The 27,224-nt window shown below is 43.1% G+C and overlaps 1 protein-coding gene across 50 annotated transcripts in view; it reads left to right on the forward strand.

Moving 5' to 3' along the window:
• Nucleotides 1-27,224, forward strand: part of PUM1 (pumilio RNA binding family member 1) — a 136,549-nt gene that overhangs the window by 16,856 nt on the left and 92,469 nt on the right. For all 50 annotated transcript variants that reach the window (XM_015133619.3, XM_077964910.1, XM_077964896.1 and 47 more), the window contains exon 3: nucleotides 21,373-21,441. In XM_015133619.3, coding sequence (XP_014989105.1) covers nucleotides 21,373-21,441 — 69 coding nt within the window. The remainder of the gene's footprint in view (nucleotides 1-21,372; nucleotides 21,442-27,224) is intronic.

Below are 27,224 nucleotides of genomic sequence, written 5' to 3' on the forward strand. Positions count from 1 at the left end.
TTCACCATGTTGGTCAGGCTGATCTCGAACTCCTGACCTCAAGTGATCCACCTGCCTCGGCCTCCCAGAGTGCTGGGATTATAGGCATGAGTTACCGCCCCTGGCAAATTTTTGTATTTTTTGTTTGTTTTTTTATTTTTTGAGACAGAGTTTCACTGTCACCCAGGCTGGAGTGCAGTGGCCCTATTTGGCTCACTGCAACCTCCTCCTCCCGGGTTCAAGTGATTCTCCTGCCTCAGCCTCCTGAGTAGCTGGGATTAATGGCGTGCGCCGTCATGCCCAGCTCATTTTTGTATTTTTGGTAGAGGCGGGGTTTTGCCATATTGGCCAGGCTGGTCTTGAACTCCTGACCTCAGGTGATCCACCCGCCTCAGCCTCCCAAAGTGCTAGGATTACAGGCGTGAGCCACTGCGCCCGTCTTCAAAAGGTTTTTGATGTGAAATTAGTAAAAGTTATATGATAGGTGGTAGTGAGATGTGACCATGGGAATAAAAGGTCATGATAGGAAAATAAATTGGAGTAAAGTTAGATATATGTACCAGAATAATGGGTTATAGAATTTACCCTGATGGGCCGGGCACGGTGGCTCAAGCCTATAATCCCAGCACTTTGGGAGGCTGAGGCAGGCGGATCACGAGATCAGGAGATCGAGACCGTCCTGGCTAACACAGTGAAACCCTGTCTGTACTAAAAATACAAAAAATTAGCCAGGTGTGGTGGCATGCGCCTGTAGTCCCAGCTACTTGGGAGACTGAGGCAGAAGAATTTGTTGAACCTGGGAGGCGGAGGTTACAACGAACCAAGATCTCACCGTTGCACTCCAGCCTGGGCAACAGAGCGAGACACTGTCTCAAAAAAATAAAAAAAATTAAAAAAATAAATAAATAAAGAGTACTTTGATGGTCCTGGTGGCTGAAGAGAAGAGGAAAGCATAATGAATCATGAGATTCTTACTTAGAGGAAAAAACAGCAGTTAGGAAGCGTTGTATTTTGAATTTCAGTTACAGATGTGGTTGAAGTGCTTTCTAAACTGTAAAGTAGTAAGATTTTTATTTTATTTATTTATTTAATTTAATTTAATTTAATTTAATTTAATTTTATTTTTTTGAGACAGTCTCCCTCTGTTGCCCAGGCTGGAGTGCAGTGACGTGATCTCGGCTCACTGCAAGCTCTGGGTCACTGCAAGCACTGCCTCCTGGGTTCATGCCATTCTCCTGCCTCAGCCTCCCGAGTAGCTGGGACTACAGGTGCCTGCCACCACACCTGGCTAATTTTTGTATTTTTAGTAGAGACTGGGTTTCACCGTGTTAGCCAGCATGGTCTCGATCTCCTGACGTTGTGATCTGCCAGCCTCGGCCTCCACAAAGTGCTGGTATTACAGGCATGAGCCGCTGCACTTGGCCTTTTTAAAATTTTTTAAACGGAGCCTCACTTTTGTCACCCAGGCTGTATAGTGCAGTGGTGTGATCTCGGCTCACTGCAACCTCCACCTCCTGGGTTCAAGCCATTCTCCTGCCTCAGCCTCCCCAGTAGCTGGGATTGCAGACATGTGCCACCACACCCAGCTAATTTTTGTACTTTTAGTAGAGATGGGGTTGCACCATGTTAGCCAGGGTGATCTCGAACACCTGACCTGAGGTGATCACTCGCCTCCACCTCAAAAAGTGCTGGGATTACAGGAGTGAGCCACTGCGCCCAGCCAGTAGGATGTTATTACTTGTTTTTCGTCACACCTTTCTGTATTTTCAGAAGACACACATATCTTTGGTGCATGTGCCCATTTTCTCTCAGGCAACAGCATTAGCTGAATACTCTGCAGGCTAAGCCTGAGTACAAAATTAGGTTTCTGGGTGTGTGGAAAGAATACTTTAGGCCGGGCGCGGTGGCTCAAGCCTGTAATCCCAGCACTTTGGGAGGCCGAGACGGGCGGATCACGAGGTCAGGAGATCGAGACCATCCTGGCGAACACGGTGAAACCCCGTCTCTACTAAAAAAATACAAAAAACTAGCCGGGCGAGGCGGCGGGCGCCTGTAGTCCTAGCTACTCGGGAGGCTGAGGCAGGAGAATGGCGTAAACCCGGGGGGCGGAGCTTGCAGTGAGCTGATATCCGGCCACTGCACTCTAGCCCGGGCGACAGAGCCAGACTCCGTCTCAAAAAAAAAAAAAAAAAAAAAAAAAAAAAGAATACTTTAAAAATTAGAATCTAGTTATTCACTCTTGTGAAAGGACTTAAACATTCATGCAGGATGAAAGAACTGACAACATAATGCCAGGAGAGGAGTCAGTGCTGAAGTGCTGAGGGTAGGGTAAATCATCTTTTTTTTTTTCTTTTGAGAGATTTCTGATCCCCTTTTTGTTTTTTACATTCAGTTTCTTTGACTTCTGGATATTGTAAAGAGCCATAGTAGCACTGTGGCTTCAGCTCAGTGTGTAGTTGTTGGCTGCCCTGGCATTTTGCTCCTTGCTGTGAATATAATCTTTTTTTGAGATTGGGTCTCGCTCTGTCGCCCAGGCTGGAGTGCAATGGTGCGATCTTGGCTCACCACAACTTCTGCCTCCTGGGTTCAAGTGAGTCTACTGCTTCAGCCTCCTGAATAGCTGGGACTACAGGTGTGCACCACCATGCCTGGCTACTTTTTGTATTTTTAGTAGAGATGGGATTTCACTATGTTGGCCAGGCTGGTTTTTGAACTCCTGATCTTATAGTCCGCCCGCCTTGGCCTCCCAAAGTGCTGAGGTTACAGGCGTGAGCCACTGCGCCTGGACTGCTGTGAATATAGTCTTAGACCTCCATGTAAGAAGTGGTGGGGTCAGTGATTGGCAATCGGTTGGGTAAGTTTAATACTTGGGAATTTGGTTAAAGAACTTGGCCCTGAATGGTGTACATGTGTTGGTACTTGCAGTTGGGCCATGCGCGGTGGCTCATGCCTGTAATCCCAGCACTTTGGGAGGCGGAGGTGGGCAGATAACGAGGTCAGGAGTTTGAGACCAGCCTGACCAACATGCCGTGTGTGGTGGTGGGCACCTGTAATCCCAGCTACTCAGGAGGCTGAGGCAGGAGAATCGCTTGAACCTGGGAGGCGGAAGTTGCAGTGAGCCAAGATTGTGCCACTGCACTCCAGCCTGGGCGACAGAGCAAGACTCTGTCTCAAAAAAAACCCCAAAAAACAAAAAAACCCCCTGCAGTTATTAGACTTCTTTAGAGGAATGCTCTGCATGTTTTTTTGTGTAATATTTTTTGAAAACTGTTGATTTTTGTTTGTTTTGTTTTGAGACAAAGTTTTGCTCTTGTTGCCCAGGCTGGAGTGCAGTTGACCTTGACCTCCCAAAGTGCTGGTATTACAGGTATGAGCCACCATGCCTGGCCTGTTAAAGATTTTTAAAAATAGCAGCTTTGACTGGGTGTGGTGACTCAAGCCTGTAAATCCCAGCACTTCGGGAGGCTGAGGTGGGTGGCCAGGAGTTCGAGACCTGCCTGGCCAACATGGTGAAACCCTGTCTCTACCGAAAATACAAAAAAAAATTAGCCAGGTGGCGAGGTGGGCGCTTGTAATTGCAGCTACTCGAGAGGCTGAGGGAGGAGAATCCCCTGAACCCGATTGGGGCAGAGGTTGCAGTGAACTGAGGTTGCACCACTGCACTCCAGCCTGGGTGACGACTTCATCTCAAAAAAAAAAAAAAAAAAAAAAAGACAGCTTTACAGATATGTAGTTTATCCATTTAAAGTGTATAATTCTGGCTGGGCACGGTGGCTCACTCCTGTAATTCTAGCACTTTGGGAGGCTGAGGCAGGGGGATCACCTGAGGTCAGGAGTTAAAGACCAGCCTGGCCAACATGGTGAAACCCCATCTCTACAAAAATACCAAAAAAAAAAAAAATTAGCCGGGCATGGTGGCGGGTGCCTGTAATCTCCGGTACTTAGGTGACTGAGGCAGGAGAATCACTTGAACCCTGGAGGCGAATGTTGTGGTGAGCTGAGATCGTGCCATTGCACTCCAGCCTGGGCAACAAGAACAAAACTCCATCTCAAAAAAAAAAAAGAAATGTTCTTTAATTTGTTAGAGTTTATTGAGTCAAATTGCTTCCCCCACCCCCCAGTTGTCCCAAATTAGGGAGATACCACTTTTAAGGGTCAGAAGCCTTGTGGAATGCAAAACAATGGAATTCTTCTGTTGTTCCTTTGGAGAAACTTAGTTTCATAAAGAGAGGAGGGAATTACAAAGATAATTGTTTCTGGCCGGACGTGGTGGCTCATGCCTGTAATCCCAGCACATGAGGCGAGTGGATCACCTGAGGTCAGGAATTCGAGACCAGCTTGGCCAACATGGAGAAACCCTGTCACTACTGAAAAAAAAGAAAAGAAAAATTAGCTAGTGCATGCCTGTGATGGCTTGGCTCCTGGAGGTGGAGGCTGCAGTGAGCCGACATTGTGCCACTGCACTCCAGCCTGGGCCACAGAGCAAGACCCTGTCTTTTAAGAAAATGGTCTTTAAGCTCAGTGTATCCCTTAAAAGTGATGTACATGGATTAAGGACTGGAAGAAAGTACTGCAAAATATTTATATTTGTATGCATGAAGAGATTACAGGTAGTATGCTTTGCTCTTGTACATTTTGTATTTTCTGAATTTCAAACAGTTATAAAAAAGACAAACCTTATACCATCTGTTAAGAGCTTGGTCTGCCATTTTGAATGAAAGCAGATGGTTGATACATTTCCTGTGGAGTTTTGATGTTAGAAAAGACCTTGGAAATCGAAATTATTTAGCTTTTTCCCCTCAATGAAGTACTGTCCTTTACATTAATTATCTCTCTTTTAATTTTTAAAAAGGTTAGTAGATATGTTGCTGAAATAGGTTGGGTGTATTCAATGAGATCTAGAGGTGATTTTATTTCATTTCATTTCATTTCATTTCATTTCATTTATTTTTTTATTTGTTTTTCTGATACAGAGTCTCGCTCTGTCGCCCAGGCTGGAGTGCAGTGGTGCAATCTCGGCTCACTGCAACCTCTGCCTCCTGGATTCAAGCGATTCTCATGCCTCAGTCTCCCGAGTAGCTGGGATTACAGGGATGCACCATCACGCTTGGCTGATTTTTGTAGTTTTAGTAGAGATAGGATTCCAACCATGTTGACCAGGCTGGTCTTGAACTCCTGACCTTGGATGATCCACCTGCCTCGGCCTCCCAAAGTCCTGGGATTACAGGCGTGAGCCACCGGGCCTGGCCTAGAAATAATTTTATTTTAGTATTAAGTGTTTCCTTTCTGTATCTAGAAGTAATAACGAGTAATCATACGCTTTGTCCTAGAAGTATTCTAGTATTTTTACATGATTTGAACCACCTAGTACTGTATGCACATTTTTATCCTCATTTTTTTTTAAAAAAAGTATGTTAGGCTGGGCGTGGTGGCTCAAGCCTATAATCCCAGCACTTTGGGAGGAGGAGATGGGCGGATCACGAGGTCAGGAGATCGAGACCATCCTGGCTAACACAGTGAAACCCCATCTCTACTAAAAAAAATACAAAAAACTAGCTGGGCGAGGTGGCGGGTGCCTGTAGTCCCAGCTACTCGGGAGGCTGAGGCAGGAGAATGGCGTGAACCTGGGAGGCGGTGCTTGCAGTGAGCTGAGGTCACGCCACTGCACTCCAGCCTGGGCGGCAGAGCGAGACTCCGTCTCAAAAAACAACAACAACAACAACAAAAAAAGTATGTTAGTCCATTTCGTGTTGCTATAAAGGAATATAGGAGACTGGGCAGTTTATAACAAAAAGAGGTTTATTTGTCTCAGTTTTGCAGACTGTATAGGAAGTAAGGTTCAGCATCTGCTAAGGCCTCAGGACACTTTTACTCATGGCAGAAGGCACAGTGGGAGCACATGTATCACATGGTCGGAGAGGGAGCTGGAGAGAGAAGAGGTTCCAGGCACTTTTAAACAGCCAGCTGTTGTGTGAATTAATGGAGTGAGAACTCACTCATTACCATGGGGAGGGTATCAAGTAATTCGTGAGGGATCGGCCCCCATGACCCAGACACTACACCCTGGGCTCACCTCCAACCTTGGAAGTCACATTTCAGATGAGATTTGGAGGGGACAAACATCCAAGCTATATCAAAGTATAATATCCTTTCCCCACTCCCCTCCCCCCACCAGAGGATAACTTTTCTTTAAAAAAAATTTACTTCTTTTTGGCTGGCCATGATGGCTCATGCCTGTAATCGTAGCACTTTGGGAGGCCAAGGTGGGAGCCTAGGAGTTGGAAAACAGCTGGGGCAACATAGCAAGACCCCAATATCTATTAAAAAAATAAAAGCCTAAGATTTTAGTTTTCATAGGAGCTCAGTGAATGGTATGATGCTATTCAAAATTGAATTTAATTATTTCCTTCAGTTCCTCTACTGTGTTCTGTTTCTATGGACGATATCTTCATTTGTGGCATACTAGGAGCTATCCTAGATTTCTGCCTCCTGTTCCTGCCTATAGTAGTTCCGAGATTATACCTATGTTGCTTTATTTGATAGGCTCATGTTTCTTGCCTGGAGATGTTCAGTAGTCTTCTCACTGGCTTTCCTGCATCTCCCCTTTTCTTCTTTGTGGCAATTGTCTGTGCCACTGCCAAATTGATGTTTTTGAAGATACAGTCTCCTTATGTCTCACCCTTTTGTGCACGCGCTCGTGTGTGTACGCTCGTGTGTATGTTTTCTTTCCTATTGCTTTTGGGATAACTTCTAAGCTCCTCATTATGGCATAGGAGGCCTTTCATGTTTTTTTTTAAAAAAGATATATATTTTTATTTTAAATTTATTATTAGTTTTAGAGATGAGGGTCTCAACTATGCTGCCCAGGCTGGACTTGAACTCCTGGGCTCAAGCAGTCCCTTCCCCCTTGTGTAACTGGCACTACAGGCACATGCCATCACACGCCCAGCTGCCTTTTGTGTTTTGGCCCAGCTTGCCTCTCCAGTCCTTACTGGCGCTCCATTTTGGCTATACTAAAGTATTTGTAGCTTTGTGAATACCCATCCTATTTTTGTAGTTTATACGGTTTCTCAGCATACTAGTGCTATTTTTATTTATGGAGTTTTCTCCACTTGGAATCCCCTACCTTCCTCATTCACCTAGCCTTTTCCTCATCTTTCAAGCTTCAACTAATGTATCTTCATCTCTGATAAACATTCTCCTTTACTCCCACTTTTCTCCAAGTTTGGGTGCCTGCCTTTAATGCCATTATTGTATGTTATATACATCTCATTGAAGCTTTTAGCTTCCTGTATTGGAGTTTAATATTTACTTTTTCCCTTACCATCCGGTGCTAGGAAGTTGTTTCAATACAGAGAGTCTTGGTGGGGCGTGGTGACTCACGCCTGTAATCCTAGCACTTTGGGAAGCCAAAGTGAGAGGATCGCGTGAGCCTAGGAGTTCAAGAATAACTGGGGCAGCATAGTGTGAGACCCTTGTCTCTATTTAAAAAAAAAAAAAAAAAAAGAGATTCTTGGGCTTAAGTCCAGACCTACTGAATCAGAATTCTCAGTGATAAGACACAGTTCATGTATTTTGTTTTTAATATTCAATTTGTTGTTATCATTTTTGAGATGGAGTTTCACTCTTGTCGCCCAGGCTGGAGTGCATTGGCATAATCTCGGCTTGCTGCAACCGGTGCCTTCCAGGTTCAAGCGATTCTCCTGCGTCAGCCTCCCGAGTAGCTGGGATTACAGGTCCCTGCCGCCATGCCTGGCTAATTTTTTGTATTTTTAGTAGAGAGGGGGTTTCGCCATGTTGGGCAGGCTAGTCTCAAACTCCTGACCTCAAGTGATCTGCCTGCCTCGGCCTCCCAAAGTGCTGGGATTACAGACATGAGCCACTGTACCTGGCCTAATTTATTATTTTTAGAGATAGGGTCTCACCGTGTTGCCCAAGCTGGTCTCAAACTCCTGGCCTCAAGGGATCCTACTGCCTTTACTTCCTCATGTTCTGGGATTACAAATGTGAGCCACTGTGTCTGGCTAGATAGATACATTTTTTCCTCCTATATTACGGTTATGAGTTTGTAAAAATTTTTTTATTTATTATTTATTTTTTTGAGATGGAGTCTCACTCTGCCACCTAGGCTGGAGTGCAGTGGCGTGATCTCTGCTCACTGCAACCTCCGTTTCCTGGGTTCAAGCAATTCTCCTGCCTCAGCCTCCTGAGTAGCTGGGACTACAGGCGCCCGCCACCATGCCTGGCTCATTATTTTGTATTTTTAGTAGAGACAGGGTTTTACCATGTTGGCCAGGATGGTCTTGATCTCTTGACCTCATGATCTGCCCGCCTCAGCCTCCCAAAGTGCTAGGATTACAGGCGTGAGCCACTGGACCTGGCATGAGTTTTTAAAAAATTTCCTGTGAAATAGAGTCTTGCTCAGGCTGGAGCGCAGTGGCAGCATCTCAGCTCTCTTGCTCACTGCAGCCTCTGCCTCCTGGGTTGAAGCAATTCTCCTGCCACAGCCTCCCAGGTAGCTGGAATTACAAGTGTGCCACCATGCCTGGCTAATTTTTGTATTTTTAGTAGAGACGGGGTTTTACCATGTCGGCCAGGCTGGTCTTGAATGCCTGACCTCAGGTGATTAGCCTGCCTCAGCCTCCCAAAGTGTTGAGATTACAGGCGTGAGCCACTGGGCCCAGTCTAACATATTTTTTTATATACACCCATCTATAGCCTACGTTCTAGAGTCCTTACACATACATACATTTTTCTGTGTTTAAAAAGTTTTAGCCTGGGTAGGCCAGGTGCAGTGACTCACGTCTGTAATCCCAGCACTTTGGGAGGCTGAGGTGGTGGATCATGAGGTCAGGAGATTGAGACCATCCTGGCTAACACAGTGAAACACCATCTCTACTAAAAATACAAAAATATTAATGGCCTGGTGGCAGGCGCCTATAGTCCCAGCTACTCGGGAGGCTGAGGCAGGAGAATGACGTGAACCCAGGAGGTGGAGGGAGCTTGCAGTGAGCCGAGATCGTGCCACTCCAGCCTGGGCGACAGAGCGAGACTCCGTCTCAAAAAAAAATTTTTTTTTTTTAGCCTGGGTAACAGGGAGACCTCATCTCTATAAGAAAATTAAAAAGTCAGCCAGGCATGGTGGCATATCTGTAGTCCCAACTACTCAGGAAGCTGAGGTGGGAGGACCACTTGAACCTGGCAGGTCAGGGGTGCCGTGAGCCATGTTTGTGACATTGCATTCCAGCCTGGTTGACAGAATGAGGCATTGTCTCAAAAAGAGAAAAGGGAAAAAAAAAATGTGTGTGTGTGTGTGTGTGTATAATTTTAAAACATTTTAAATAGCTATATAAATTCTCTCAATAAGTATATGCTTTAATAATTACTGCTATGTTTAGACTGTTTCCCTCTTCTCCTATTACAGTACCAGGTTAAAGATCTTTGTTAACAAATCTATGCCTGTGTTTCTCATGATTTGCTTAGATAAAATTCCTAGAAGTGGAATTACCAGATCAAAGGGCATGAATATTAATCAAACCCATATTACATATTGGCAGATGTCCAGAAAAGTCAAATAAAGCAAGGTAAAGTTGTGTTTGTTTGTGTGCGTGTTTTTTTTTTTTTTTTTTTTTTTTGAGACGGAGTCTCGCGCTGTCACCCAGGCTGGAGTGCAGTGGCCGGATCTCAGCTCACTGCAAGCTCCGCCTCCCGGGTTCATGCCATTCTCCTGCCTCCGCCTCCCGAGTAGCTGGGACTACAGGCGTCCGCCACCTCGGCCGGCTAGTTTTTTGTATTTTTTAGTAGAGACGGGGTTTCACCGTGTTAACCAGGATGGTCTCGATCTCCTGACCTCGTGATCCGCCCGTCTCGGCCTCCCAAAGTGCTGGGATTACAGGCTTGAGCCACCGCGCCCGGCCTTGTGTGCGTGTTTTAAAGAAAGGTAAGAATCATCTTAAAGAACCTAGCTCTAGCAGTACTATTTCTGCTATTTTACCACTTGTATGACTAAGGGCAGTTTCTCACATTATAAATATTTCTATGTAATGCCTGTGTCATGTTTTTGATACTGTGCTAGATGCTCAAGGGATTATTTTTAGGGAGATAAGACAAGTCACCATAGCACTGTTAATAAGGTACGGTTTGGTACTTGGCGGGTGTTACTTCAGATGTTAAGGAGAATGTAGAAAGTAGTGTCTACCATGGTCTTTGAACAGTAGTCTACATTTCTGCAATGCCTAGTGCATTGCAAAGGGAGAGTGAATCAACTAGAGAAGTAATCTCAGGTTAAAGTTTTTCCCCCTTGTTTAAGTGATTTCTACACCCTCAGTTCATGGAGACTAACACTGTAGGCATGCCTGGTAGCTGATATTTCTCCTTTGAACATATTTCTCTCTCTTTTTTTAAATCTTTAGCTTTAAAGATCATCTGCATTTTCTTCTGAAATAAAAGATATCCACCCATTTGGCCATATTTATTTATTCTTTAGCAGTTGAAGTATTAAATGATGCCAATTTTTTTTTTTTTTTTTTTTTGAGACGGAGTCTCGCTCTGTTGCCGAGGCTGGAGTGCAGTGGCACGATCTTGGCTCACTGCAACTTCCGCCTCCCGGGTTCACGCCATTCTCCTGCCTCAGCCTCCTGAGAAGCCGGGACTACAGGCCCCTGCCACCACGCCCGGCTAATTTTTTGTATATTTTAGTAGAGATGGGGTTTCACCGTGTTAGCCAGGATGGTCTCCTGACCTCCTGAACGTGTTAGCCAAGATCATCTCCTGACCTCATGATCTGCCCACCTCGGCCTCCCAGAGTGTTGGGATTACAGGCATGAGCCACCACGCCCGGCCCTGAATGATGCCAGTTTTTATTTTAAATCCTGAATAATCTTATATTCTTTCTTTCTTTTTTTTTTTTTTTTTAGACTGAATCGTGCTTTATCACCTGGGCTGGAGCGCAGTGGTGCAATCTTGGCTGCCTCCCCGTTTCAAGCAATTCTCCTACCTCAGCCTCCTGAGTAGCTGGGAATACAGGCGCCTCCCACCATGCCCAGCTAATTTTTTGTATTTTTAGTAGAGGCAAGGTTTCACCATGTTGGCCAGGCTGGTCTCAAACTCCTGACCTCAAGTGATTTGCCTGCCTCGGCCTCCCAAGTGCTGGGAGGCATGAGCAACTGCACCCAGCCTATATTCATTATGTTTTAGATGTTTAGCTTTCTCATGGGGAAATAAATACCCAGACCTAAACCTTTTCACTGTCAACCTGCTAGTCTTGGAAAAGAATTTTAATGAAGTGTTACCGATACTTAGTTTCTGTCATGTCAGCAGAGAAATATCAACAGGAGTGATTGTAAAGTGGCTAGTCTTAAAATCCAAGTGTTACGATCTTTGATCCACTGCTCAATTTATTTCGATCTGATCTATATTATTTTCTAGCTCTTCTGGTTTATTGCTGAATAGTCGATGCATGGTTTTTCTGTGTAGGATATTGTGGCTTCATAAAGAGTGAAAAATCTCACACTGAATATTGTCTTTTAGTTTCTTCTGACCATAACCCCTTGTTTAAGTCTTGTGTACAGTACACTGGTTGGTATCTGTTCTCAGCACAAAAAACTATGTGAAGCCAGTGTTCAGGGAAGAAACTACAACCATGGTAATCAACAGTATCTTTACCTTCTCTCATATGGTTATCTGACTCATCAATTACTCTTATATTCGTCTAAAATGGGGCAATCAATCATACTCTTCTTCATGATAGCCATTTACAACTGCCCTTGTGCTGAACCACCCACATTAATGTATTTTAGGCCTGGTCTTGATGTAAGTTCTTTGCCTTTGTGTAGTTTTTCCTACCCTTTGTGTCCTCTTGAGTGTAGCTCCAAAGACCTAAACATGTCCTCATGTATAGCCAGGATCTTTATAGCATTCTTCTAAACAGAACACTGAGTGGCCCCCAGAGCACTCTGAATAGCTGCCTCCCCTGCTGTCCAATCCCATGTTTAGCTGTGTGCCCTGAAGAGGGAGCAGGATGTTTGCCTGAACATACTTTTTGTAGAGATGAGAGTCTTGCTGTGCTGCCCAAGCTATCTTGAACTCCTGGCCTCACCTCAAAAGTACTGGCCTTGAAAGTACTGGCCATGTAGAGGTGTGAGCCACCCTGTCCAATCTGCTCTTGCCTTTGATGACAATAGGAACAAGTGGTAAAAGGCATAAGGAGCTGAATTTGGGCCGGGCATGGTGGCTCACACCTGTAATCCCAGCATTTTGGGAGGCCAAGGCAGGCGGATCACAAGGTCGGAGTTTGAGACCAGCCTGGCTAACATGGTGAAACCCCGTCTCTACTAAAAATACAAAAAATTAGCCAGGTGTGGTGGCACGTGCCCATAGTCCCAGCTACTCAGAAGACTGAGGTAGGAGAATTGCTTGAACCCGGGAAGCAGAGGTTGCAGTGAGCTGAGGTAGTGCCACTGCATTTCAGCCTGGACAACAGAGTGAGACTCTGTCTCAAAAAAAAAGCTGAGTTTGAATTCTATTTCGGATCTTTATCAGTTACGTGATTTCTGTAAACCTTGGTTTCCTCATATATAAAGTGGAATAATGTCTGTTTTGCAGCACAGTGCCTGGTGTTCAGTGTTGTTGTTATTGACAGTTAATAAATGATACAAACATTCATTCATAACGTCATGCAATAGGTTTTGCAGCTATTTATACCAAAAGAGGTTTTTGGGTTTTTTTCCCCTCCAGTAATTAGGAAAGAATGATTTATCTATATTTTGTTTAAGGACTGTAATAACTTCTTGCTTTTCTTTTCTGTTTTTTTTTTTTTTTTTTTTTTTTTTTTTTTATTTGAGACGGAGTTTCACTCTTGTTGCCCAGGCTGGAGTGCAATGGTGCGATCTTGGTTCTCTGCAACCTCTGCCTGCCAGGTTCAAGCGATTCTCCTGCCTCAGCCTCCTGAGTAGCTGGGATTACAGGTGCACGCCACCATGCCTGGTTAATTTTGTATTTTTTTTTTTGAGACAGAGTCTTGCTCTGTTGCCCAGGCTGGAGTGCGGTGACGCGATCTCGACTCACTGCAAGCTCCGCCTCCTGGGTTCACGCCATTCTCTTGCCTCAGCCTCCCGAGTAACTGGGACTAGAGGTGTCCGCCACCATACCCGGCTAATTTTTTGTATTTTCAGTAGAGACGGGGTTTCACCGCGTTATTCAGGATGGTCTCAATCTCCTGACTTCGTGATCCGCCCGCCTCGGCCTCCCAAAGTGCTGGGATTACAGGTGTGAGCCACCACACGTGGCCTAATTTTGTATTTTTAGTAGAGATGGGGTTTCTCCATGTTGGTCAGGCCGGTCTCAACTTCCTGACCTCAGGTGATCTGCCTGTCTCGACCTTCCAAAGTGCTGGAATTACAGATGTGAGCCACTGCGCCCCATCAACTTCTTGCTTTGCTTACAAATGGGAATAACAGTACCTGTGTTTTTGGGGTAGTTATGACTATTTTTTTCTTTTGAGACAGAGTCTTGTTTTGTCACCCAGGCTGGAGTGCAGTGGTGCAGTCTCAGCTCACTGCACCTTCCGCCTCTTGGGCTCAAGCGATTCTTGTGCCTCAGCCTCCTAAGTAGCTGGGATTACAGGCATGTGCCATCATGCCTGGCTGATTTTTGTATTTTTAGTAGAGACAGGATTTTCGCATGTTGCCCAGGCTGGTCGCAGGCTCAAGGGACCCACTTATCTCAACCTTCTGTGTAGTTATGACTATTAAAAGAGATGATGAAGTGTGTAAAGTATTTATACGATCAGGACCAGACACAAAGTAAGCCTTAGTAATAGTTGTTGTTATTAATACAGATATGTCGTGTGCAGAAGATGCTGTAGAACAGACTTACTAGGTTTTTTTCCCTTTGATGATTAAATTCAAATTAGATTAAAACTTATATTCTCTTTCCTTTTCTCATTGCTCAAGTTTCTCCTCTTTGCCTGCCATTTTCTCACTGGTATTTCCTTTCCATAATGGTTCTTGGCATCAACTATTCTGATTTTATTGTTCTGATCCCTTTTAGTGAAATGGAACCATCATGATCTAGATTTCTGTATGCAAAAAATCCTTGAGAACAAAAGTAGGTGTGGAGATGAATAGCCTATCTTTATGAGGAAATAATCAAGGAGAGGCAGTTTTATTATTAAAGTATGAAAATCTACTCTAGTTAACAAAAATTCAGGGTATTTAATGAAAGAACACTAAGGACACTGAACCCCAGAGCAAGAAATATATACGTGGGCTTCCTGAATACTTGGAGGCTTTCTGTTTTTTTTTTTTTTTGAGACGGAGTCTGGCTCTGTCGCCCGGGCTGGAGTGCAGTGGCCGGATCTCAGCTCACTGCAAGCTCCGCCCCCCGGGTTTATGCCATTCTCTTGCCTCAGCCTCCCGAGTAGCTGGGACTACAGGCGCCCGCCGCCTCGCCCGGCTAGTTTTTTGTATTTTTTAGTAGAGACGGGGTTTCACCGTGTTCGCCAGGATGGTCTCGATCTCCTGACCTCGTGATCCGCCAGTCTCGGCCTCCCAAAGTGCTGGGATTACAGGCTTGAGCCACCGCGCCCGGCCGGCTTTCTGTTTTTTTTAGGGGCACAGTAGTCCATTGTCTCTGCTTCCTTCAGCACATTTCTTTCTCTGTGTTGACTGCTACTTTTTGCGTATACGTCAGTTAGCCGCCACACCCGGGTAATTTTTGTATTTTTGGTAGAGACAGGATTTCACTGTGTTGGCCATGCTGGTCTTGAACTGGTGATCTCGGGTGATCCGTCCACCTCGGCCTCCCAAAGTTTTGTGATTACAGGTGTGAGCCTGTAAATTTGTTTTAATATAGACATTTTCAGTGTGATTTAATGAACTCCCCAACTCAGTGATACTTTTGTAACTGAGTTTGTTTTCTGTAATCAAGCAACAGACAACTAGTCAAATTGGCTCCAGTAAAGGGACGTTCATTGTAAAGACATACTGAGAAGTTCAGGACAAGAATGCCAGCAAAGCAAGTACAAGAACTGAACCAGAATGCTAGCAAAGCCTGTGTTGTTTTTAGTGGTTTTATTCCAGAATGCATGGTCTAACATAGTGTTTGCTTTATTCTGCTTGAGATTCAGTGTTCAATAATATCTGCTTGAAAAATTGATAAATTGTAATTATTCAAATAATTGATATTTCTATTTGGATCATTAACTTCTTACAATTCAGAATTCCTTTGTGCTCACGTCTGTTTAAATTTATTTTCCATGGCTGGGTGCAGTAGCTAATACCTGTTATCCCAGCACTTTAGAAGGTGGGAGGATTGCTTGAGGTCAGGAATTTGAAACCAGCCTAGACAACATAGTGAGACCTTGTCTCTACAAAAAAATAAAAAGCCATTAATTGGATGTGGTGGTGTGTGTCTCTAGTCCTGGCTATTTGGGAGGCTGAGATGGGAGTTTGAGGCTGTAGTGAGCTGTCATTGCGCCACTGCATTCCAGCCTAGGTAACAGAGCCAGACCCTGTCTCAAAAAAATAAAATAGGCTGGGCGTGGTGGCTAACACCTGTAAGCCCAGAACTTTGGGAGGCCATGCCGGAGGATCACTCGGGCTCAGGGCTTTGAGACCTGCCTGGGCAACATGGTGAAACCCCATTTTCTACAAAAAATATGAAAATTAGCTGGACATGGTGGCACATACCTGTAGCCCCACCCACCTGCTCAGGAGGCTGAGGTAGGAGGATACCTTGAGTCTGGGAGGTGGAGGTTACGGTGAACCTAGATCGCACCACTGCGTCCAGCCCGGTCAACAGAGCCAGACTCCATCTCAAAAAAAAAAAAAAAATCAGTAAGGTCGTCTTCTAAAATTCCTTTATTTCTTGGCTTGATAACCAATATGGTCTCCTAATTCTCTTCCTAGCCCTCTACTTAGATTTCCATCTTTTATTTCTACTAGTCTACACTGTAGTCATGGAAAATAACTTTTTTTTTTCTTTTTTTGTATGTTTTTTTAGAGACAGGGTTAAAGCGATTCTCCTGCCTCAGTCTCCCGAGTAGCTGAGACTATAGGCGCGCGCCATCACGCCGAGCTAATTTTTGTATTTTTAGTAGAGACGGAGTTTTGCCATGTTGGCCAAGCTAGTATTTAACTTCTGATCTCAGGTGATCCGCCTGCCTTGGCCTCCCAAAGTGCTAGGATTACAGGTGTGAGCCACCATGCCCAGCACACTTTATTTTATTTTTGAAACAGGGTCTCCCTCTGTGGCCCAGGCAGGAGTGTAGTGGCATGATCTTGGCTCATTGCAACCTCCATCTCCAGGGCTCAAGCAGTCCTGCTTTAGCCTCACGAGTAGCTGGGACTACAGGCACATGCCAAAAGATTTGTAAAGTGATGCTTTTAATTTTTCATTTTCCAGAATGTGGTAATATAGTTCTAGGTTTATCTATTTGATCAAAAACCTGTTTTTGTTTTTTTTTTTTGAGACGGAGTCTCACTCTGTCGCCTGGGCTGGAGTGCAGTGGCCGGATCTCAGCTCACTGCAAGCTCCGCCTCCCAGGTTCACGCCATTCTCCTGCCTCAGCCTCCTGAGTAGCTGGGACTACAGGCACCTGCCATCTCGCCTGGCTAATTTTTTGTATTTTTAGTAGAGACGGGGTTTCACCGTGTCAGCCAGGATGGTCTCGATCTCCTGACCTCGTGATCTGCCCATCTTGGCCTCCCAAAGTGCTGGGATTACAGGCTTGAGCCACTGCGCCTGGCCCAAAAACCTTTTAAAAACAAACAAAAAAAAAACAAAAACAGGATCCCACTCTTGCCCAGGCTGGAGTGCAGTGGTGTGCTCATGGCTCACTGCAGCTTCAAATTGCTGTGTTGCCCAGGCTGGAGTGTGACATCAGTTTATGGGCACAGTCGTAGTACACTGCAGCCTTGAACTCTTGGGCTCAAGCAGTCCTCCTACCTGAGCTTCCTGAGTAGCTGAAACTACAGGTGCACGAGACTGCATCCAGCTATCTGTTTTGATTTTATAATATCCTATGTGGTAAAATAGCAACTCAGTGTGCTAAATTATGGTTCTGGTTAGGGCAGAATCCATGTTCGAAAAAGAATGCAGGTATTGAGAATTACAGAAGAAAGTTCTGAGATCTGGAAATGGGAAGAAGCTCAGAAGCGCAGATTATGTGTATGGATGATAGCCTTGGGTGGGATGAAGAATGGAATATAGAGTTAGGTTAGGCACTAAAGTTGTCAGCTCACTTCACCTCTTTAGTAAAGGGAGTGGGAGATGCCTTTATTGGGAGGAGCAGCAGCAGAGAAAGCCTGGGTTGGGATGAGGAAGTTACACATTTTTGGCAAGTGGCCCAAAGAGAAAAGTAGGAAATGGTTTTGTGAAACCAGAGGAGATAGATAAGGTCAATCAGTTGAAAGGGGGTGTGAGGCGGGGGCTGGGGGGGACGTCGAGGGGAGATATTTTGCAAAAGCAAAAAAGGAATTAGTAAATAGTACTAGAAATTAGGGCCTGGTGCGGTGGCTTATGCCTGTAATCCCAGCACTTAGGAAGGCCGGCACTTAGGGAGTTGGGTGGGTCATGTGAGATCAGGAGTTCGAGACCAGCGTGACCAACATGGTGAAACCCCGTCTCTACTAAAAATACACAAAAATTAGCCAGGTGTGGTGTGGCATGCGCTTGTAGTCCCAGCTACTTGGGAGGCTGCAGCAGGAGAATCACTTGAACCAGGGAGGCGGAGGTTGCAGTGAGCCAAGATCACGCCACTGTACTCAAGCCTGGGCGACAGAGCAAGAGTCTCAAAAAACAAAACAAAACAAAACATTAACCTGATACTCAAATAGATTTCTAGAGAAAAGGGAAGTGTAGAAGAAACTTGAAAGGCTTATTCTACCTTGATGGGAGCATTTACTCTAATTATAATTGACAGCTAGCTTTTCTCGTTTATCATGGAAAATACTTCACTTTTCTAAAATATTTCTTACAAATATTTCTTACAGTGCCTTCATTCTTTGGTTTCTCTTGATTCCTGAACATCTTTTTCTGAGTAATTTGTTTCCTAGGAAGAATTTTGTCTGGAGAGTCTGCCCTGTGCCTGTGATTGTACAAAATACAGCTCCCAGTATAAATATATAAGTTCCCAAATAGTTAAAAACTTTTGTGAGTGAATGACTTGGTTTATCTCATGTAGTCAACGTGGGTGAATGGTTTAAAGTGGAGTTTCTGCACTAGTGAAACTCTTAGAAATTGAGCCTCCTTTCTCAACAATTGACTATAAGAGGTAGGGCAGGAGGGTGGTATACAGGGATAGGGAAAGAGTGTGGTTCTTGTATAAATGAGGCAGAGAGAGATACCCTGAAAGAGGGGAGGGTGAGTAGAGAGAAAAAGAGAGGGAGAGAGGAGACCAGACAGAGAGAGAGGGCCGGGGGAGACAGGGAGAGAGAGTGCACACATCAAGAGAGCGTAGATAAATGGTGAAAGAGAATGGTGGCAGGAAGATAGTGTAGAAAGGAATGGAAAATGCTACAAGGGCAGGATGAGCAAGTTTTGAACGTAGGGGAAGAGATAGTGAAAAGCAAAGGCAAGACCAAGAGAGCGCATTCATCAAAACCCACAGCAGAAACTGACAGCAGTTTTATCTAGTAAAGTAATAGAATACTGGAGGTGGAAACTTCCTTTGACTGCCGAGGGCAGCCTGGTGGTACAGAAAGGGCCTTGAACTTTAAATTGGAAGACTTGGATTAAGATCCTGGCAGTGCCATTTAAGTGCTCTGAGCCTTAGTTTCCTCCTGTGCTCTTCCCTACTTAACAATGGTTGGAGAAGGCATTTCTCGGAGGATAAGTTTCCTAATCTCTAAAATGGGAATAATCACTATGAGATTGTTGTGATGGCTACATAAATATGCACAGCACATACTTTTTTTCTTATTCTTCCTACTTAGTTTCCTTGGGACATATAAATAGAATTTTCAATATTTCTGGTTGAAACTGTATTTGTAGATTTTGGATTTCCAAGAAATGCCTAGCTCTATTTAAATGTATAATTAGATTCCACAGAAAGAGCTAGATACAGAGCTTTGTGCATTTGATTTACATGCTTTGTCAATGTTAATGCTGGCCTAAAGGTTTATCATTTCATATAACATTTGTAGAGTTCCCAACGAACATCCTGTCTTCATCCTCCCTACACTCCTTTATTTTTATTATATACAGTTTAGGAGTCTATTTATTGTGCTCATCTAAATAATGTAAATACTGTGTAAGATGATCATAGCTCCTATTTCAGGGCCTTTTTGAAACACCACAATATTATAAGCCTTGTCTGCCTCTTTGTGCTCATGTAACTAACTGAATTTTACTCTGAGTTTTATAAATTTCAGTGTTCAGTGAGCATTCCCAATCTTTTGTATCTTAGTGATACAGTGTATCTCATTTGTAGCATAGTATTGGCTGTGAGTTTTAAAAATATATGATTGAAAACAATAATGCAACTGTATCTTTATGCAGTGTTAGTTCTGACAGTTAAGATTCTTAGGTGATGTAATGTATAGGCAGCTAGGCAGCATGTTAATTAAATTCCTTTTTTTTTTTTTTCCGGAGCTGGTCTCACCCAGGCTGGAGTGTAGTGGCTTGATTTCCGCTCACTGGAGCCTCGACTGCCCAGGTGCAGGCTATCTTCCCACCTCAGCCTCAGCCTCTGGAGTAGCTGGGACCATAGGCGTGCATCACTATGCCTGGCTCTTTTATTTTTATTTTTATTTTTAAAAGTTTTATTTGTAGAGACGGAGTACTTTATTGCCCATACTGGTCTTGAACTCCTGAGCTTTAGTGATCTTGCCTCAAATAAAATTCTTAAACTGATTCTCTTAACTGTATTCTGGCTCATGTTCTCGATACTCTTCTCTCATTGCTTGGCCCTAACTTGACCCTCTTTACGTTTATCCATGGTAGAAATTGTAAACTGACATTGGAAGGTAGTGGAGATCAGAGGGAGGAGTTTGAGAGAAACTCCTGCTTCAGGTAGTCAACATTGTTGTTTTTTTTTTTTTTGGAGACAGAATCTCGCTCTGTCGCCCAGGCTGGAGTGCAATGGCGTGATCTTGGCTCACTGCAACCTCCGCCTCCCGGCTTCAAGTGATTCTCCCACCTCAACCTCCTGGGATTACAGGTGTCTGCCACCATGCCTGGCTAATTTTTGTATTTTTTTGTAGATATCACCATGTTGGCCAGGTTGGTCTCGAACTCCTGACCTCAAGTGATCCTCCTGCCTCAGCCTCCCAAAATGCTAGGATTATAGACTTGAGCCACCACGTCCAGCCTTTTTTTTTTTTTTTTTTTTTTTTTTTTATAAGGATCTCATTCTGTTACCTAGATTGGAGTGCAGTGGTGTGATCACGGCTCACTGCAGCCTCTAGCTCCTGGGCTTACGTGATCCTCCCACCTCAGCCTCCTGAGTATCTGGATGTGTGCCACCACAGCCCAACTAATTTTTATACTTTTTGTAGAGAGGGCAATTTTGCCATGTTCCCCAGGCTGGGAGCCTACGTCTTTAATAAATAAAGGAATGTACTCTTGAATCCCTTGCCTGGGGATGGGTAGTGACTCTAACCTCAGGCAGCAGAAACAGCTTGCTGCTTATAACAGAGAAAACCAGTAAACTAGTTGAATTATAACTGTTTTGAATAATCTATTTCACACATCATCCTTGATGTTATTACCTTGTAGGAATGACTTTGGAGATAGGTAGGTAAATGGAAGCCTAAAGAGATTGTTATGCTGTAGGTAGGATTACATTTAACAATGAGTAAGGTTTGGAGGGATTCTTGTGACACGTTATTTTCTCCCCCTGGATATGAGGTTTGGGGAACCCCAGGGATCTCCCAATGTGGAGAAATATTGGGATACTTCATTATAGGGTTTGCATCCCCCCCTTTCCTGAGGTTTACCAAAGAAAAATAGTGGATTGGAGCAAATGCACTCCCTACTTTAACTTAACTATTCACAACTGGGGAGGAGCCATGATCTTTTGACTCATCAGGTCACATAGTCATCTTGAAGACATCATTGCTCTTCAGCATGTTGGTCTTTACTTATTAAATTAAAAAGCATGAAAAATAGCTAACATAATTCTCGTGATGGAATTTGCTTTTTCATTTATTGGGATTTTGTGCGTTTCATGTTTTGAAAATAAAAGGGAATGGGAGGGGAGAAAGTAGGGGTCATTGCTGAACCCTGATGCTTAAAGGTAGGTGAACGTTTAATCTCCATCGCTTGATCATTGCTATTGTCTTTACCAATGTCTGAAAGTTAGCATAGAATAAATTTTCAGTTGTGTGTAATGTGTATGTAAAATTCAAGATGCTGACTTGAAGATTTTTCCATCTCTATTCTAAACAATAGGTGCGTTCCATGGATGAACTGAATCATGATTTTCAAGCACTTGCTCTGGAGGGAAGAGCGATGGGAGAGGTAAGTGAACTGGTGTGTCAGAAAAGTGGGTTGTTTTTAAGGGAAGATTGGAGTTGTCTTTCATCAGATGTGTCCAAATCTAGTCTCCAGAAATATGTGCTTGCTTTTCCTTGTTGCCATTCTCATGATAGGGACAGGATGCTGGAGAATTTTGCCAAAACTATGTCATTAAAAGAAGAATGTTAACCATAACCTAATGTCTTAAAAGCAAAACAAAGTAGCCAAAATGTGAGCATAAATTATTGAATATTAATGTCAGCTATAAATTGAGTCATTAAAAGCCTAAGAAGTATTTTAATTTTATATGCATTAAATTAAAGGCCAACCTTTGCCTCATTTTCCAGTGGCTAGGTTCCCCCCCCCACCCCCCAGTCAATGGCAAAGGGAGTCTTAGATTGGCTTACTAATCAGAAAATGTCAGTAACCTATTTTTAGAGTAGTGCCTTTTTTGAGGAAGTTGTTTAGAGCTCCATTGTGAAAAGGAAGTTGTTAGGTTTCTGGTGGAGGAATTACGGAAGGTAGAGACCTGAGCTAGTCATACCTTACAGGAAATTCAGAAATAAGAATTTTGCTTTGATTGTAATGTTTAAAATTTGCAGAAACAAAATTTACTTTTATCCATTGCATCAATAGAGAAGGTTGCCATAAGTCTTAAAAAGGAAGGGGAGTATAGATATTAACATGTAGCCAACTGCTGGCTATTCTAGCTGTGACAATAAGCATGTATTGATGACAAAGATAGAATATACAGTTTGAATTAACTACTTAAAATACCACAGGCCCACAAGTGGTATTTGTTGTGGCTTTCTTGTTCTGGAAAGTAACGTTAGGTTTTCTCTTCCATTTCATTTTTTGTGTATCTAACATTTGATAGCTCCTACATTGATTTTAATGTTTCACAAGAGGGAGAATTACTTTATTCTACGGTCCTCATTTATACCATTTATTAGATACATTTGTCCTTTGATTTAGCAAATATTTGATCCCCAGGCACTGTGCTATGTTCTGAGGTCAAAATTAGGATAATTACACTTCTGAATTTGAAGCAAATATTCCTTGATTGCCTTTGTGGTTAGGCAGTGAATAGTTAAAAATTGTTGATGTCTAAACTGAGATTCTTGCTTTCTTTGTTATAAGATTTTGTTTCTAACTTTCTGAATCGTCTTGTGGCCAGAGTCCAGTGTCCTATCATCTTGAGTTCATACATTTTTGGTCTGTTTTCCTCCTAGAATTTTAGGAGATGATTGGGAGATGTCCTTGTATTTCCTGTGCCTGTCACTGACACAATGCAAATCAATAAACCCTGTATGGTTTAGAAAGTCTAAAAGACTTTGTCACTAAGTTTTTGGAGCAGATTTGAACAGAAAGTTAACGTATTTGTTGGCTATTAAGCATAGAAAGAGAAACTATGTTTATTGTCTTTCTTACTCCTATAATTCTAACCTGGTGTATTCCACCAAAAATCCAATTCCAGGTTGTTTTTCTTTCTTTTTTGAATTTTTTATAAAAATAGAAACAGAGTCTCACTATGTTGTCCAGACTGGTCTTGAGCTCAAGTGATCCTTCTGCCTTGGCCTCCCAAAGTGTTGAGATTACAGGCATGAGCCACTGTGTCCAGCCTGTTTTTCTTTTAAAAAAATTAATGATACAAAATAAGAATAATGCCCTATTATTGTTTTGTGAGCAACAGTTTATAATCACCGAATGCTAAATTTTTTTTTTTTTTTTTGAGACAGAGTCTCGCTCTGTCACCCAGGCTGGACGAATGCTTAATTTTAATTGAATAGCAAGCAATTTCACTAGAGGGTAAAGTTTATTTAAATGACAAGTTGACAGTGTTAAATTCTTTTTTATAATTTTTTTTCTTCTTCCAGAAATGCTTTTTTTTTTTTGGTATATGTGTATAATTCCTCGGGCATGGATATAGGCATATGTTAATAACAAAACAGTATATTCCATCAGTAATGCTGTGTCATTCTTCCTTTCCCCACTATTCACAAGTAACAGTAACAACTACCATTTATCAACCATAGGTAGATGCTAAGGGATTCTTATGCGTTATCTGATTCATAACTCTATGAGGACAGTTCTATTATCTGGATAAGGAAAAAGGCCAAGAGAGACGAAATAATTTGCCCAGGGTAACACATCTAGTAAGTGATAGGATTCTTCCCCGGCTTCCTCCCACTGCAAAGCATGTGCCCTTAATTAGGGTAAATGAAGTTAGTATCTGTAAAATAATTGAGAGGTTAAACATTTCCTAAGTGTGGAATGAGGTTTCTTTATTCAAGGAATTCTTTTATTAGCTAGTTGAGGAAACAATGAATATACATATAAACAGAAAGAGCAAATTTTTTTCTATGTATGGTTGGTGTTCAGAGAAGGAGGGAATCATTATTGACAGGACTATTTAGACTTTAATGGAGGAGGAGACATATTCCTTAAAAAGCATCTTCGGCCGGGCGCGGTGGCTCAAGTCTGTAATCCCAGCACTTTGGGAGGCCGAGACGGGCGGATCACCAGGTCAGGAGATTGAGACCATCCTGGCTGACACGGTGAAACCCCGTCTCTACTAAAAATACAAAAAATTAGCCGGGCGAGGTGGCGGGCGCCTGTAGTCCCAGCTACTCGGGAGGCTGAGGCAGGAGAATGGCGTGAACCCGGGAGGCGGAGCTTGCAGTGAGCTGAGATCCGGCCACTGTACTCCAGCCTGGGCGGCAGAGGGAGACTCCGTCTCAAAGAGTCTCAAAAAAAAAATAAGTAAATAAATAAAAAGCATCTTCTAGTTTAGGCTTTGGATAGGTACAGATTAAGAGAGTTTTTTTGCAGCAACGTGAGAACAGCACAAAAGAAAAAATGAAAATAAACTTTTTCTTTTTTTTTTAAAAGAGACAGAGTCTCACTCTGTTGCCTAGGCTAGAGTGCCGTGGCACAATGTCGGCTCACTGTAACCTCTGCCTCCCAGGTTAAAGCAGTTCTCCTGCCTCAGCCTCCTGAGTAGCTTGGGACTACAGGTGCACGCTGCCATGCCCGGCTAATTTTTTTTTTTGTATTTTAGTAGGAGCAGGGTTTCACTGTGTTGCCCAGGCTGGTCTTGAACTCCTGAGCTCAGGCAGTCCGCCCGCCTCGGCCTCCCAAAGTGCTAGGATTACAGGTGTGAGCCACCGTGCCTGGCAGAAAATAAGCTTTTATAATAAAAAATTTAACTTCATTAAATTTTCTTCCTTTTTAGCAATAAAATATCTCTGAGAGGGAGTGTGTATAAATACAGTATTTACTGGCCAGGAGTGGTGGCTCACGTCTGGATTGCCAGCACTTTGGGAGGCCGAGGTGGGCAGATCACCTGAGGTCAGGAGTTCGAGACCAGCCTGGCCAACATAGTGAAACCCCATCTCTACTAAAAATACAAAAATAAGCTGAGTGTGATGGTGTGCGCCTGTAGTCCCAGCTGCTTGGGAGACTGAGGCAGGAAAATCACTTGAACCCAGAAGATGGAGGTTGCACTGAGCCCAGATAGTGCCACTGCACTCCAGCCTGGATGACAGAGTGAGTGAGACTCCGTCTCAAAGAAAAAAAAAAAGACAAAAAACAAACCAGTATTTACCCATATAAACACTAGACGTAAATTGCATGACTTTTAAGCCAGGCACAGTATCTTCGTTTCAGTTTTTTTTTTTTTTTTTTTTTTTTTTTTTTGTGGCTGTGTGGGCACCTATGCGCTTGTGCATCTGTGTGAGTCTAGGGAAAACACTAGTTATGTAAAGAATGTATGGAGTCTTTAGAATTCAAATAGAATTGGTTCCCTTCAAAGTAATTGATTTCTAGTAGTTAAAGTTAGTGCTGGCTCTTGTTACTTTTTTTTCTTCAAAGCCACTGTTGGCCTCTTGGTGTCACTTTGAAAGGTTTAGAGTATTTCTGAGAAGAAATCTTGCTAAGAAGTGACTACTTAAAATATCACTCTCCAAGCTGTTCTTAGCTGAAGGACTCATAGTACAAGTGCTTTATGTGCCTCCTATTCTACAAAGCTCATATAAAAAAGAAGATAGGAAAATATGTTAGGAGCAGGGCCACAAATTATTTAAAAATGTTTTGTCTACTTTCCTTGTTAGCCCCTTTCATTTGGCTTAAAGCCTTGAAAAGTTTAAAGGCACATACTTTAGCAGATTTTATTTGCATATCAAGAGATCAGTCCGTTAATCAAGGATCCTAGAAAAAGATGTTTGTAGTACAGAGGAAGGCTCACTGACCTTGGGCTTCTGGGCTCTATTTCTAAATTGGTTTGATTTATGATCTTGCATAACCTGTTTGCTCCACCTGTAGGTTGGCAGCATTGTTACTGTTCATGACCTAGAAAAGGATGGATTTTTAAAAAAGAGAGAAGTTGTAGTTGGAAAGTACTTTGAGAGTTTGACAGAAAGGTACTTTGTTCGCATAATTGGTTTTTTAACTTTTAAAAATCAAGGACCTTTTTTTCCCTTAAGATTCTTTAATGTTTTATGTGTAGTAAACTTGACAGCTTCCAGGGAAGTTAAAATAGTAGTGAATACTAGCTTATTTCTACAACAAATGAATTGTATTTAGATATGTGACTCTTCATCTTTGTCTTAGAAAGCTGAAGCATAGAAAAACATACCCTTGATTATAACAAGTTTGTCAACCTGACAAAGGAAATCTAGAAAGTGCTTCTGTGTATAGAGTGGTAACGAATCCTACCTTCTTCACAGGAATTAGGATAACTTCAGATGTATTTAAATTGTAGCTTTATATTCTCATTAGACATTATATAGTACTTGATCCATAGGTGTGGGATAGCAGAATGGCAGAGGGAGGAATTTGATAGTGATTTGGGTGAGCTTTAATCCAAAGAAAGGCAAAATTTGGTGGGCTAGAGGTAGCATTGGATTGGGCCAGAACTCTGACACCACAGCTTCTTAGAGCCGAGGTTCAAACATTATCTTCTTTGGACTTACTTTTTTCTACCCGTAAGATAAAGATGTTGAACTAGATAATTTCCCAGGACCTTTTCAGGTCTAAGATTCTTAGAGCTTGCCCTTGTTTCTTTCTTAAAAAAGATAGAAAAGAGGAATTGTTCTGGCTTTTTTAGGATATACTAGAGAGTGTCTAAAAGATATCCTTTTAGATTGACTTTCCCCCTGTGATTTAGAGATTTTGTAACTTTTCATTGGTTTTTTTTTTTTTTTTTTTTTTTTTGGGAGACCGAGTCTCGCTCTGTCACCAGGTTGGAGTGCAGTGGCGCAATCTTGGCTCACTGCAAACTCTGCCTCCTGGGTTCAAGCGATTCTCCTGCCTCAGCCTCCTGAGTGGCTGATGCGTGCCACCACACGCCCGGCTAATTTTTGTATTTTCAGTAGACAGGGTTTCACCACGTTTGCCAGGATGGTCTCTATCTCTTGACCTTGTGATCTCTCTGCCTCAGCCTCCCAGAGTGCTATGATTACAGGCGTGAGCCACTGCGCCTGGCCTCATTGGGTTCTTTAAAGTGACTTATTCACTGTCTGCAGCTGCCCAAGACATTTCTAAGTGTCCATGAGAGTTCGTGGGATGGTAATACTGGAGTCAGGGCAAGTATTAGCCTGACTCTAGTATGGAGACTAAATCTGTTCAATTTTTTTCCACATCTTTCCATTATGGCAAACAGTGTCTCAATAGAATTGGAGGCTTTTGAATAGCTAAAAGTACTTCTAGAATCCACAGCTTTGGGAGGGCTACCTTGACACTGGCTGTTCCTTGCAATTAGGATGCCATAAAAGCAGCGTAGTTGA

The sequence above is a fragment of the Macaca mulatta genome, chromosome 1 (assembly GCF_049350105.2).
Source record: "Macaca mulatta isolate MMU2019108-1 chromosome 1, T2T-MMU8v2.0, whole genome shotgun sequence".
Classification (NCBI taxonomy): domain Eukaryota; kingdom Metazoa; phylum Chordata; class Mammalia; order Primates; family Cercopithecidae; genus Macaca; species Macaca mulatta.